This window comes from Astyanax mexicanus, chromosome 22, assembly GCF_023375975.1.
Source record: "Astyanax mexicanus isolate ESR-SI-001 chromosome 22, AstMex3_surface, whole genome shotgun sequence".
Taxonomy (NCBI): domain Eukaryota; kingdom Metazoa; phylum Chordata; class Actinopteri; order Characiformes; family Acestrorhamphidae; genus Astyanax; species Astyanax mexicanus.
Window position 1 is genome coordinate 13,131,942 of NC_064429.1, and position 15,504 is coordinate 13,147,445.

At 37.2% G+C, this 15,504-nt stretch overlaps 1 protein-coding gene across 1 annotated transcript in view; it reads left to right on the top strand.

Moving 5' to 3' along the window:
• The first annotated feature begins 702 nt into the window (after positions 1-702).
• Positions 703-15,504, top strand: part of LOC111190987 (phosphatidylinositol transfer protein beta isoform) — a 38,091-nt gene continuing 23,289 nt past the window's right edge. Inside the window, exons 1-7 of the mRNA XM_022664844.2 lie at positions 703-816; positions 7,570-7,600; positions 8,961-9,106; positions 9,207-9,298; positions 11,096-11,103; positions 11,493-11,567; positions 13,903-13,986. Coding sequence (XP_022520565.1) covers positions 797-816; positions 7,570-7,600; positions 8,961-9,106; positions 9,207-9,298; positions 11,096-11,103; positions 11,493-11,567; positions 13,903-13,986 — 456 coding nt within the window. The 5' untranslated portion in view covers positions 703-796. The remainder of the gene's footprint in view (positions 817-7,569; positions 7,601-8,960; positions 9,107-9,206; positions 9,299-11,095; positions 11,104-11,492; positions 11,568-13,902; positions 13,987-15,504) is intronic.

Genomic DNA, 15,504 nt, shown 5'->3' on the forward strand with positions numbered 1-15,504 from the left:
ATGAGTATGAGTTATGTTTTTTAAATATTAGTTTACATAACAATAACTCTTTGAGACCTGAATGACACACACACAATATAAGACACTTATATTCTTATATAAAACCTATACATATCCAATTAACACATTTTTTTATTATTAAACATAATAAAAAAGTGTTCTAAATCACAAAGAATTAGTAAAAAGGAGCTTGTATTGCTCTGACTCATTTGTTTTGTAGTGCTGAGTTGCTGATTTTTTTGTCCAGTGCAGTGGGTAGGGCTTAGCTACTGTTTCTTGGCTGGTTAATGATCTTTTCTGATGGACAACAGGTCTCAATTAGGGTTCAGCTCACATGGCATTTATTCATACTAGAGACCACAACTAGATATTTTAAAATAAATAATAATAATAATAATAATAATAATAATAATAATAATAATAATAATAATAATAATAATAATAATAATATTCTGCCAAGAATAAAAAAGAAAAAATGTCAAACAAAATCACCTGGATTGAATGTAATTAATGGTTGAACAGTATTTTGGCTGAAAAAGTGAGTATTTGTCGTTGTGTTTTTTTGTAATTGGAACTTTATATCGCACTATTTGAGGAGTGTGGTGAGGGAGAGCAGTGGTAGAGAGCAGTGAGCAGATTATTCATCACTCTGTGCTGCAGAGGAAGAAGGAGGAGGAGGAGGAGGAGGAGGAGGAGGGGGGGGGGGTTTAGTACACGGGGCGGATTAGTAGGCCTGTTGATAACTGTGTGTGTGTGACGTCAGTAGCGTTGCGCAGCCGCAGCTGTGAGGGGGAAGATGGTGCTGATCAAAGAATAGTAAGTGAAATATTCCTTTACTGCTGTTTTACTGTGGGTCACTGAGCGGAGGGTCGGGGCGGAGAGCAAGGGAGAGCGGGCTGTGTGTGTGTGTGGAGTTTGAGTAGTTCTGGAAGTGTTAGCGGGTGGTGGTGTTTACCGAGGCCGGGTTTGGGTGTTTGAGTGCCGGCTGTGTGAAGTGTGGCCTACCGGCACTGACAGCCAGACCGCTCTCTGAGCCAGGTACCTACCGCTGCCCTGCCGCTGCCTTACTGCCCCCGCGGACCCGCGGAGCTCCCGCACACAGAGCGGCTCAAATTACCGCCTCCACACTCGGCGATACCGGTGTAATTAGGGTGTGAACCGGCCGCTAGCTAACCTACGTTTCTCCACACGAGTCACACATCTGGAGCTCGGCGTGTTTGTAGAAACTCTGGTTTATAAAACAGCGGGAAACATCTGGAACAGCTTCTGTGTAACGTTAGCTGGTTAGCTTTAAGCTAGTTAACTAATTTAGGGAGACTTTTTACGAGTATTTTAAAGTAACTTTTTCCACCTGTGACACACACACACACACACACACACACACACACACACACACACACACACGGGAAGCGGAGAGCAGTAGCGCGAGAGCTCCCTGGCGGCAAAATCAATAGGAACCCACCCCTGAACCCATGGGCTGATATACTGACTGAACTAATCAGTTAATTCTGCTCAGTATCTGTATGTCAGCTGTGTTACTCACACTCACCCTTCAGCACTGTAACTACACAGTCCAGCCACAACATTATGACCACCTCCTCGTTTCTACTCTCATTGTCTGTCTAATAAACCCCACTGAGCAGAAAGCAGATAAAGTTGTGTAATTAGTGTGATGGCAGCAGACAGTCACTCTACTGTTCTTCTTAAGTCTTATTTTTATTATTCCACCAGTGTTTTGCCCAATTGACTTATTGATTCCATTCCAATGATAAAACGTGCGTCCTTATCTGGAATGGTGGACTTTACTATAACTTACTTGTGTAGCTTTCTGATTGGACATACCTTTTTTTCATTAAAACTTTGTTAATGGCCTTATCTAGACGGGATTAGTTTCTCAGGGGTCCTGGGGTAATTTTCGGAAGGACCAAGTGTGTGTTTTCCTCAGACGTCCTCGGAGAAAATTACAGGCTGAATTGCCTACATTAATTACGCACCGTAATTACACTTTGGGTGCGCGTTTCCACAGAGAAACACAACAGCGAGTGGAAATGGAGGAGCTACTGAACGTAATGTCATGTGACAGAGAAAGCCAAAAAAACTCACTGGTCCTCCTGTTTTTTCAGTTGTAGTCTGGATGCAAGAGTTTTATAGTGGATGCAAGAGTTTTATATGTAGCAACTGCTTAGCAACATCTTAGCAAGCACTTAGCAATGCCATAGAAACCACTACAGATGCCATAGCAACCATATGGCAACACCATAGCAAACACCATGGATACCATAGCAACACCTTAGCAACCACCTAGCTATTACTTTGCAACACCATAGCAACCACCACGGTCACCTTAGCAACATCTCAGCAACCACCTAGCAATACCACAGCGGTTGGTAACTGCATACTGGGTCATTCTCCACTGCAGTGACTGTACTGATATGGTGGTGGTGGTGGTGGTGTGTTAGTAGTGAGTGTTTTGCTGTGTGTGTATGAGTGTATCAGACACAGCAGTGCTGCTGGAGTTGTATAACACCCCAGTATCACATTAATGTGATTAATCAAATTACAATACAACATTTTTAAAATGGGATAATAAAGATTGTACATCTTTACATGTACTAGTGCTTTTCAGAAAATTATAATCATCATTGAAAAGTTACTTTTTCAATAATTCAGTTAAAAATGTAAAACTCATCTATACATATATTACACACAGTGATCTATTTTAAGCGTTTATTTTATTGTTGATTATGACTTACAGCCAATGCAAACCCAAAAATCATTGCCTAAGAAAATTTTAATATTATATAAGACCAATTGGTACTTTTGGCAGTGTGGGCAGTGTGTCAATTCCTGCTGGGAAATAAAAAACACATAAAGGTTGTCAGCAGAGGGAAGAAGCATGAAGTGCTGAATGATTTTGTGGGAAAACACTGCACTGACTTTGGACTTGATAATAAAACACAGTGGATCAACACCAGCAGATGACATGTCTCTCCAAACCATCACTGATCATCAGTAAAATTTACATTTGTAAATCAAGGGAGCAGAGTCTGCAGGAAAAGTGGAGAGACACACAGTACAAGCTGCTTGGGGTCTAGAGTGAAGTTTCCACCAATCAGTGATGGTTTGGAGAGACATGTCATCTGCTGGTGTTGGTCCACTGTGTTACATCAAGTCCAATGTCAGTGCAGTGTTCTTACAGCACTTCAGCGTAGTTACATGACCAGGGTTAGCCTGGAGATGCTAACAGACACTTCGCTGTGCTTGACCGTGTTGAAGCCACAGTGCTAACAAGCACAGCATGGTTGGAGCAGATTAGCTGGGATGTTAACAGGCACTGCACGCTGGCTCGAAATGTTTAGGGCATGTTAACTGCAATACTAACAGGCACAACATCCAATCGCAGGAGGGTTTTAGCAGATTAGCTGTAATGATAACAGGCACAGCAGCCATGCCTTGGATTGGGTAAGCTGTGATGCTAACAACCGGTCTTGGTAGGGTTAGAGCTGCAGTGGTAGTAGACTCTGCAGCATTCAGCAGGGTCTGATCAGGTTGCCACAATTTTGACAGCCACAGAAAATGAGAATAAGTTAAAAATAGTAAAACAAGGCTGCGTTCACATTACAAGCCACATTGCTCAAATTAGATTTTTTGCTCAGATCAGATTTGGCTATCTTGACGGTTATCATTCACATATGTATGTGAGCTGTAATGTGAATGAATCTGTCTCTGAAATGCCTCTCATGCGCACATTGATAACTGTATAAACGTCTCCTTCTTCACCAACAAAAAAAACGGCATATTTGAAAGACGACTCGTAGGTTTATAAAGGGAAATGGATGAGTTAGCAGCTCATATGTGGAGCATCTTTTGCTGGAGTGGAGAGTAAACAGCTGGTCTGAAGTTCATGCTCAGGTCGAGGAGGTGAAAAAAGGCCAGACAGTTTGCTTTTGCTGTACCAAGAGATGTGTGGGTACGAGAGAGAAGCACATAGCGCATGCATTAAAGCAAAAAGACATAAATTCCGTTTGACAGTTCACATTCATGTTGCATGTCCATGGATCTGATACATATCCAATTTAGGACAACATATGAAAGTGACTTAGATTTGGTTTGAAAAAAATCGGATTTGGCACGTTCACACAGCCATGAAAAAAATCTAATCTGAGCCACATTAAGCAAAAAAATCGGATTTGAGTCACTTCCGCCTGGTAATGTGAACATAGCCCAACTGCTCTGTTGTACTTGTCTGTGTTTCTCTGGGCTTCACAAAACCTTGTTGAGAATGTGAATAGCAGGAGGAAGGTGTGATTGAATATGGTCCATTTGTTTTGGTCTGAGTTGCTGTCTGTCTAGTGTGATGTCTGCCAAAAATCGCTAAACACTCTTTTTTTTAAAGATCTGTTATAGTGTGTTAATTCATCTTTAAGACCTGATGCAGCTTATGCAACATAACTTGGTCAGTGTGAGGCAGGCATGTAGAGGCACGGAAGAGTACATTCTTTTGCTCTATTGCATCATTTAAACGGTAGAAAACTGGAACATGTATTCTAAGAATACAAGCAATGAAAAATAATATACAATTTTTTTGTAGTTGGATATCCAGTTTGGGTATTATTTTAAAGAAACATATTCATTCCATCAGAATTAAATTCTGCACACTTTGTAATAACTATTTTATACTTACATATAATTACATATTTATCTCATATATGTGTTGTTAAATAAGCTTCACTAAACTAGCAATATAAAAAAGCAAGATTCTTTTGTCCAGTTTTTGTATATTATACAGTGCATAGACATTATAATACTGTTCTTACAACTGATAACAGTTTAGTGACAAATACACTTTCATAAAGAGGTTTTATTGTTGAGGGTTAAAACAACTCTAGCAAAGTTGGTTAATACTGTTAATTACTTATTTCTTAAGTGGTGTTATCAATGCCTAGAACAACATAAACAAAAGTTCAAAGGTGAAGCTACTACAGGCCTAGCTCCCTCTGGACCAAGTCCAAATACCATAAGATTTATTTGCACTGGCCATTGGTGCTGAATCCCTTACAACAGCTAAAGGTGTAAACTGGCAATATTAGATTTGGTTAATCTCAGCAGTAAATAGCTAGGCCTTGTTACTGTAATTTAGTGGAAATGTATATTATTATGTAGTAAAATACATGAACTGGACTTTCACTGTTGAAGCATGACATGTTTTGAATAAACTGAGAAAATACTAGATACATCCACTTTGCTTCTTATCCTCTAGGCTGCACTGTAAACTCAATAAAGGCAGTCTGAAACTGTTGATCTATGAGAAAGGGTAGGACAATCCAGTCTCTTCTGTTCAGACTTTGGTTGCAAAGTCAACACTATGGCTGACATTTTTGGTTCATTTCTAAAGTAAGGAAATGGAACTAGGGCACTCATACTACAGTATATACAGGCGTTGGAGTTTAATAGTCACATGCAGAGAGAGTAGTAGAATGCAGTCCAAGCTGTTCCTGGGAACTCTGTTTCTGTTTTGTTTCTACTAACCACCAGAATACCTTTCAGTTGTGCATAAGGCAAGATATTATAAGCAGAAACAACGAAACAAAACCAAACTTCAGGATGAGAAAACAGAGCTCTAGCCCTGCCTGACGAGAGAGTGTCTCCAGCCGTGCTCCAGCTCCTGAGTTCCATCTAGCGGATGGATGAAGTACTGCAGTTTCCTGTGACCAAGCAACAATTAGATCCACATTGCTGCTGTGTAAACCTTAACTGCCCAATCGTATCGGCTAAATTAGTGAAATATTGGCTGATCGCCGATCACGTAGTTTGGATGAAAATTGGCTGATACCGATACATGGCCTATTGATCGTTTCATTTCTAGCAGAAGGTCTGTTTTAAGTTGAGTCAGCAAGAAATAATTTGAGGAAATGTAGTAAGTTTATTTATTCATTTTTTTGCACAAGGCAGTAGTATCTAATCTTTTGGAAGCTTGGCAACTATTGATTTTACTTATTTATTTTTGCACCTGCGTGTAATATAGTCACTGTGTCAGTGTCACCTTGTCTTTCCACATTAGAGGAAGGCAAGCGCTTCACTTTACAGGTAGCAGACCTTGGCCTGTGGATCAACAGTTTCTAGATAAAGTTCTCAGCTCTGCTTGCTCTGTATTAAGGTGTGAGTAGAGTGAACCCTACCTTAAAAAACAGTGCAGATTGTAGCATGTAAACTGTTTAACATCGGATTCAAAAAACTGTACGACAATCACAGACTGTACGGGTATGTTTAAGTTCACCAGAGCAGCGTTTCTCAACCTTTTTTCTATCACGGCACCCTTTAAATATATGCGAGATGTCAAGGCACCCCAGTTTACGGACGGGGGGGGTGCTGGCGCAGTACTTCAGGTGAGAACGAGGGGTGTTGCTGGCGGAATATGAAATAAAATAGCGCGTGCATCGCGTGGGGGGACAAAAACTTTACAGTGTGTCCCAATTTAGGGGCTGCATCCTTCAGAGGCTGTATTCGAAGACAGATTGCGTCACAGCTGCGCAGTAATACACCGCCTCTGTGGGTCGCATCCTTCAGAGTATGCTGCCTGTGAATTGGGACACACCCCGACACGAGCTGACTCTGGAAAGGAAATATGCACGTGAGGCGCAATATTTTGACGGCACCCCCGATGAAGCCAGACGGCACCCCAGGGTGCCGCGGCACCCTGGTTGAGAAACACTGCACCAGAGTACACAGTGAAATAGATGGCGCTTAGCGCGATTAGCGGCTGATGCTAATGCTCCTACAGTCTCAGTGCTGTAGAGCTAAACTGAAACTCCTGTATAACTCTGTACTTCAATGAAGTGTATTTACTACTCTGTACAACCTGACTGGTAGAATTCATACATAAGGCGCACCGAATTATAAGGTGCACTTACTATTTCTGGAGAAAGTAAAGAATTTTAAGTGCGCCGTTTATAATGCGAAAAATACAGTACTGAAGACATACCCTTGATCGAACCACCCCAGTGCCTGTTTGATTCCTTTTTTTCTGATAGTGTGTCTGATCACTGTGTATTGGCAAGAATCTGACGATTCGATATGTATCACAATACAGCATTTATGTTTTTATATATTTTAAAACTGTAAGCAAGAGTGTATATTAAAATTTTGTTGAGGGGGTGGGGTAGGGACTGTCATTCTATGAAAACACACCATAGTATGCATAAAAATAAAATGTTTAATAATGTATGAATTAATTGCACAGTTTGCTGTGATTAATTGTGATTTAAATTCATCTGTATTAAAGAGTGGGAAGAAAAGGAAAGGGAGGTGAGAGTGTTAACTAGAGTTAGTCACAGTAGTTGATTTTCAGAGACATCAGTTAGGACCTGAAGAGAATTGTGTGAATCCTGCAGGACTAAAACATACACTGAGCACTGACTCTGTTTATTAGAACAGTGTTATTATATATTATAAATTGTGTTAAGTTTCAGGCTAAATGTACAGCTGAAATTAAGCTGTACATGAATATATATGTATAAAACATGAAAAGTGACTTTACTTCTTACTTTTCTCTTTGTTTTTTTATTGCAGCCGTGTTGTCTTACCGTGCTCCGTTGAGGAGGTAAGATGTTTTTTCCTTTATGTCTATGAATATTTAAACCAGTAAATGTTAAATTGTGCTTAAACAATGGCTGTGGCTACAAATGTTTCAGTTAAATGTAATTATAATCATTTGAGGCAATGTTTAACTGATTCACAGTTTAACTGATTCACAAAGAATAAACAAATTCAACGTCACTGCAACTGATATGACATTGGAATAATAGCTCCTCTACAATGCTCCTAAAGCACATTCAAAATTGTTTAGTGTTATGAAAGGGCTTGTTCCCAGCTGCCCTTACATGCGTAAAAAAAATTAACAAGACCACTAAGCAGCTATTAATCCAGTACATTGCCTCAAATGACCTGGTAAGGCAGTTCCCTATGCAGCTCCCTTTCACTAGCCTTGATTAGAAAAGCACTGCTCATGAAAATTTATGATTAGAATAGCACTGTTGAGGTCTATTTATTATTAGATCAGCACTGCTGATGTAAATTAATGAATAGAATATCAGTACTGAGGTAAATAAATAATTAGAGTAGTAGTGCTGAGGTAAATGTATAATTAGAATAGCACTGCTGATGTAAATTGTATTTGTTCATAATCATAAAATTTACATCAGCAGTGCTATTCTAACAAATGTACCTCAACACTGCTATTTTAGTTATATATTTATCTCAGCACTACTATTCAAATTATACATTTACCTCAGCACTGCTATTCTAATTATACATTTACCTCAGCAGTGCTGTTTTAATAATTAATTGACCTAAACAGTGCTATTGTAATCATACATTTTCCTAGTTATTACTTTTATTTCTGATTCATTAATATATTTCTAATCATAAATTATGAATAGCACTACTGAGGTCAATGTATTGTGCTTTTTTTCTTTGTCTGCTTGTAGGTTTATAATTTTATCTTGGTTATATCTAAATATATTCAATGGTGGAAAAAAGTGTGTGTGGGGGGGGGGGGGGCAGTGCCTAAGGTGCTCAAATGTTTGCACATAATCCACTGATGTTATACACAGTCCAATCAGAATATTATGACCATAATTCATTTTCATTCTGTTTTTCACTGGTCAGGACCCACAAGAGAGAGATCCCCACAGAGCAGCTATTATTATTAGGTCGGGTGGCATTTAGTAGCTCTAACTGCAGCAAGCGCTAACGGTTAGCTGCTAATGCTGCTGCACCCAGCCTTAGTGAAAATTAACAATAAAATAAAAAAAATTAATAGATTAACATTCAGCGCTCATTTGATTTTAATAGAAAACGTTTTTTAAGAATGACAGTTTTGTTTATTTAGCTTAGCTTTATTTAGTTACTACATTTTACTGAAATGTGTATTTAATTTAAAAAGTTTGTTCTTGTTTTAGTACCAAGTGGGCCAGTTGTTCTCTGTGGCGGAGGCCAGTAAGAATGAAACGGGAGGAGGAGAAGGTATTGAGGTCCTGAAGAACGAGCCTTATGAGAAAGATGGAGAGAAAGGACAGTACACACACAAGATCTACCATCTCAAAAGGTGTGCTCTTCTTCACACGCAATCTCACCTAACTTTACCAAACACGGTTCACACTGTATACTGAAGCTGACTCCATTTCCAATGTTTTCTGTGTCTGTAGTAAAGTGCCTGGGTTTGTGAAGATGTTTGCACCAGAAGGCTCGCTGGTATTTCATGAAAAAGCGTGGAATGCTTACCCATACTGCAGAACAAGTGAGTGATCGCTACCAAAATCATTTTAATGATTTATTTTCTGATGTGGTGTGGTAAGGCCTGTCACAATGATCATGTATTTGGACAGTATATTACTGTATTTTTCACACTATAAGGCGCACCGGATTATAAGTGAACTATCAATGAACGCCTGGTGGTGGTCTCAGTGGGTGGCGACCTGTAAAGTAAATAAAACTGTAATTCTTAAAATACTTTTAAAGTCAAATAAGCACTAGATATAAATTTACGCAGATTTCTCTCCTGAAAACTGTTTATTTGTGTGAGTAAATTACTTCTGTTTATAGATTAGATTTTCAGATTTCCACTAAGTCTAGCCGCAGTTAGCGGCTAATGCCATCCGACAAAGGTACACTGAGGAACCCTGAGTGTTCCGGTAAGCCAGGGAGATAATAGCTAGCGATTTGTTACACAGAGCTTGTTTTAACACTGTAAACATGCAGACTACAGTCCAATATACTTGCTTAGCTTTGTTAATGCTGATGCTGCTCCAGCAGTGCTAGCCATGGTTAGCAGCAAGCTACAGGCCCATAATACTCACCTCTGAACTGCAAAAAAGCTAGTGCTTGACACGTTTAGCGGGTAATGCTAATGCTGCTGCAGCAGTGCTAGCCAGGATTAGCAGCAGGCTACAGGCCAATAATACTCTCCTCTGCAAACCAAAGAGCTAGCGTTTAGCAGAGTTAGCGTGTAATGCTAATGCTATTCCAGTCTTAGTCCTGGAGAACTAAACTGAAACTCCTGTATAACGCTGTTCTTCAGCGGACGGGTAAAATTCATACATAAGGCGCAGTGGATTATAAAACTCACTGACGATTTTTGGGAAAATTAAAGAACTTTAGGTACGTCTTATAGTGTGAAAAATACAGTATATTACAATAAACAATGTTATTCTCAAGACCCTTTTAAGACGTGTTTTGACACTGATATATTACGAATAATAATAATATAATAGCGTAATAATGCATTTACATAGGATTGTCACAGTAAATTTTTTTTTGGATGAAGTATTGTCCCAGAAATAATTGCAAAAAATGGGATTTAATGCCTTGTAATATAATATAATATATTAATATACCAGCATAATAATGTATTTGCACCTGGTTAAATCAATAATAGTTTAGGAGTTGGAGTGTGGAGCTGGTGTCATTGATACAATGATAATTGTGAAACTGTCTAAAAATACGCATGTGTTCATGAATATGTAAATATATGCAGTTAATCACAATAGATGACAAATATCAATAAATCAATAAATAAATGTCAATAAATAAATAAATACAGTTTTAATTAGTTGACATACTGGCTCATCCACATTAATGGGCTCTATATGCTAACTAGTCATAATGGGCAAAAATCTGAGGTTAACAAATATTATGGAGGTTATGTCTGTATCTTGTTTGATAAGTCAAAAACATGTTTGTGACAGGTCTGTTTGTAGCCCTGTGAAAGAAGTGGTTTATAGTAGTATTGTGATTAATAATGTGAAATACTGTGTTGCCCTCAAGCTGTAAAACTGATGTTGAAGAGCTGACTGTTCCTGGAGGCTGTTGCTATGATTCAGCAGATATGTTTGCTCTGAAGCTTCCTGTTGTAGGTTGGGAGTTTCACAGTGAAGTGATGAGTCAGTGATGAGTCAGTGTCTTAACCGCTCCTCTTTTTGGGCCTCTCCTGCTCAACAGAATGGATTTATGTTTGTGCTAAAAGTGTTTTGAATGTATTTTAAGCAAAATGTTTTCTTTCTTCTTTTTCTCTTTTGACTTCATCATTCTTCACTAGTTGTAACGGTACGTATACTTACAATATTATTGTGATTATTTGAATGTTTGTTTTAGATGTGTTTAATGAAAGTAGTGAAATATTGGGCTTAATGTGCTGCTGTCGTGCTATAACGTGATGGTACATTACATTTTTCTGTACTGTCTTTTATTGAGTCCAAACACTTTATGTTTAATGAAGTCTTGGCTCCATCTAGTGGAGGTATGTGGGACTGCCCTTTGTTTGACTAAAGCAGCATTAAAACAAGTTATTTAAGTTTTATAACATTTTATAAGTTATGTTTTCACTTTTGAAATGCAATGATAATTGTAACATGTTGTCAGAGTTGAATTATACAGTGTAAAGAGTTGAATTAACTCTTCAGTGATACTGATGATACCTGTGTCTGTTCTTCTAGAATGAATACATGAAAGATGACTTCTTTATCATGATTGAAACGTGGCATAAACCTGATCTTGGAACAATAGAAAATGTAAGTGAGTGTGTGTTCTGTTTGTGATAATTTGTCTTTACAAATCATTATTTGTTGGGATCTGCAGTTTTAGTTAAATATATCATATATTAGATGAACACAGTGGTATTTGAGAAGTGAAATGAAGTTTATAGGATTTACAGAAAGTGTGCAATAATTCTTTGAACTAAATTAGACAGATGCATAAATTTGGGTTCCCCAACAGAAAAATTACATCAATATTTAGCAGATCCCCCTTTTGCAGAAATAACAGCCTCTTAATGCTTCCTCTATATGGTCGCTGTCTTGTTAAAGTATCCAGCCCTGGCACAACTTCAATTTTCTCCCTGATCCTTAAACATTGTTCTCAAGAATCTGCTGATATTGACTGGAATCCATGAGACCCTCAACTTTAACGAGATTCCCAGTACCTGCACTGATCACACAGCCCCACAGCATGATGAACCAACACCACAATTTACTGTGGGTAGCAGTAAAGTGTTTGTCTCGGAATGCTGTGTTCTTTTTCTGCCATGCATAAATAACCGCCCTCCAAATAACTCAATTTTAGTTTCATCAGTCCACAGAACCTTATTCCAAAATTAAGCTGGCTTGTTCAAATGTGCTTTAGCTTTAGCATACCTCAAGAGACTCTGTTTGTGGCGTGTGCTCAGAAAAGGCTTCTTCTGCATTAATTACTCTCCCATACAGCCTCTACTTGTGTAAAGTGAGCTGAATAGCTGAACGATGCACAGTGACACCATCTGCAGCAAGATGATGTTGTAGGTCTTTAGAGTTGGTCTGTGTCTCTGTTGACTGACTGTTCTCACCATCCTTCTCCTCTGATTATCTGAGATTTTTCTTGGTATGTCACTTCAGGTCTTAACTAGAACTGTGTCTGTGATCTTCCATTTCCTCACTCTGTTCCTCACAGTGGAAACTGAGAGATGAAATTTCTGAGATATTGAGCTTTTTGTATCCTTCCTCTAAACCATGATGTTGAACAATCTTTGTTTTCAGGTCATGTAAGAGTTTTGTTTTAAGGCTCCCATGTTGCCACTCTTCAGAGAAAATTCAAAGAGGAGAAAAACTTGCAATTGGCTCCTTAACACTTTCTCATAATTGGATTCACCTGTGTATGTTGGGCAAGGGTTAATGAGCTTACCAAACTAAGTTTGTATTCCAGTAATTAGTGATAAAGGTATTTAAATCAGTCAAACAATAAGGCTGCTCAAATTTAGTTTAAATAATTATTGCATACTTTCTGTAAATCCTATAAACTTCATTTCACTTCTCAAATATCACTGTGTTCATCTGCTATATGATACATTTAACTACAATTGCTGATCTGAACAACCAATGATTTATAAAGGAAAATCATGAAAATTATCAGGGGTGCCCAAAATCTTTATTTGTATAGCTGTGTTTATGGACATTGTCCATGTTGGACAACTCCTGGAAATGTGATTTAAAAGAATAAATCTAATTTAGGAAAATGGTCATAGTATAAAAACACCATTTTAGGCATACAATCTGTGTAAAAGAAAGTTTTCTTTTTAAAACAGAACCATAGAATCTTAACATGTAGGGCAACACTGCCATCTAGTGGCTGGGGGTAAACAACCCCAGTGACTCACTATCTGACGCCTATCTTTACAAGTAATGCTGTTCATATACTAAACGTGTACTGAACTTTGAAAAGACTTTTAATAAAAAAGATTTCTGACACCCTCTCACATCTAAAGACAAATCACAGACTGTTTAGTCACAAGCTTAGATTTTGCAACTAGATTCTTTCTGAGATTATTTTCCATCATGCTTCTGGTGGAGTTTACATACAATACATATTACATATTAATTTACAAATAATGTGGATATCAGTACTGTGATTTATCAGAGACTCCCCATAGAGGTTTATTGATAGTGTGCATTATAATCCGGTGGGTTAAAAAAAAATACTTATTTAAATAAGTTTGATGATCTGAAACATTTAAGAGGGACAAACATGCAATAACATGAGAAATCATAAAGTGGGCAAACACTTTCAGATATATGTTGAATTCTCTATTTAAATGCAATTCAACAGAGCTAGACTAGGTATGCTACTCATGATTTGTTTGTGATAAATCATGTGAGGTTTAATGTGGGATTGTCTGTCATTTGAAGGTGATAATGCACTTTATTTTTAATATAATAAAAATAATTTATTTTGATGTGTTTTTTAAAGCTTGTTTAAACTTTCATTAGTTGGTATGAAAGAAGCATGAAGGGCTCAAAAAATGACATACAAGTAGTACATATTCACAGTACATTGTTTACAGTTTTTGGTCTAATAAATGCTGTTTTTAATGGAAAGGTTCACAAGCTGGACAGTTCCACGTGGAAATCAGTGGAGGTGATGCCCATCGACATCGCAGACAGAGATCAAGTAGCCTATTCTGTAAGTTCCAATCACTGATATTTAACTCAGGAGTACGTTTAGGAAAACTCTCATTTACATTGTAGCATTAAGTGTTGTGGGTCATTCCGCCGAATGGGTGCCATTTGCTTGTTGTATTATTATTTTTTTTAAATATTTTTTTAAACTCTGAACCTTATAACACATGTATTTCATTTTTTAAAACATGTACTGGTCAAACTCCGGCAGCTTCACTTAATTTACAAAACTCATGTGACATTTAAAAAGCATGTTTAAAAGCAAGTCCACTAATTCCTTTGATTTTTCTCACAAGAAACCCTTTATTTTAAAGAAGTGGTTGACTGCATGATCAAATAATTGATATTTATAAAAAAAATCAGTCCTGTTACTGGCACTCACTTCTGTTACTTTATATGTTTTGAGCAACAGGACAGAAAAAAAGACATAAAAGTAATGGCAGCTAAGCTAATAGCATGAGGACACTGAGCACATTCTAGTGATTTTCCTAAAATTTGTATTTTAAAAATAAATAAATAAGATCTAAGAATTAATTTAGGTAACAGGACAGAGTGTTGAGATTGAGCTCCTCAGTCAGAATTACAATAAGAGCAAATATACAGAAAAACTAATGAGGGAACTTTATTTTTGTCTTCCCATGATCTTCAGAAGAACCAGCTGATGTCACTTCCTGTTGTAGACGTGACTTGTAGAATGTTCCAGAAGTTTCAGAGGGGGTGATGTGTTACGGTAACAGGACTGAGTGAAACCCAGGGACACAACTAAAATGTGTATTTTAACTTAAATATTATGGATTTATTTATATAATGGAGTCACAAAACAATGCAAAAAATACATCTCTGACGGATTTTAATAATTATATTTTATGATAAAGTTTATAGTTAGAGAGGGGGAACAGGTAACACAAGTAGTTTTTATTAATGTTTTTAATTACATATTTTAATTTTGCAACTAGGTCAATGTACAAGACACTATTCTTAATAATAAAATGTATTTTAAAGTTATTTTGTGTGCACATTTATACATGTAATTTGCTGGGGACAGAAATGGCACCCATTCAGTGGAATGGCCCTAATATATTGTGATTCACTGTCTTTAATTGTTTAAAGTACATTATTGTTCATTATAGGGTTGCTATTGAGTTTCTCAAGTTTTATTATATTATATTAGATTTTTTGTGTTTATGTATTTTAACAGCTGCCAGTCTTCTTTATTGCCTTCTTGTGGTGAATTAGTGTAAAAACATTTAATTTATTGATGACTCTGTTCAATAACAGAAGTACAGTGAGCTGAGGTAATGGAAGTATGTTATGCTACTAAAACAAACAGAATCTAGACTCACTTAAAACTTAATGTTGTCAGAGAACATTAACTGTAAAATAAAAATATTAATAGTGAAAATATATTAGTAGTAGTAACAATAGTAGTAATATGATCGTCATAAAGCTACATTGTATTAACTATTCTACAGATTAATTGTATGCATTTAATACAGCAGAAAAAAAACATTTTGAAAAATGT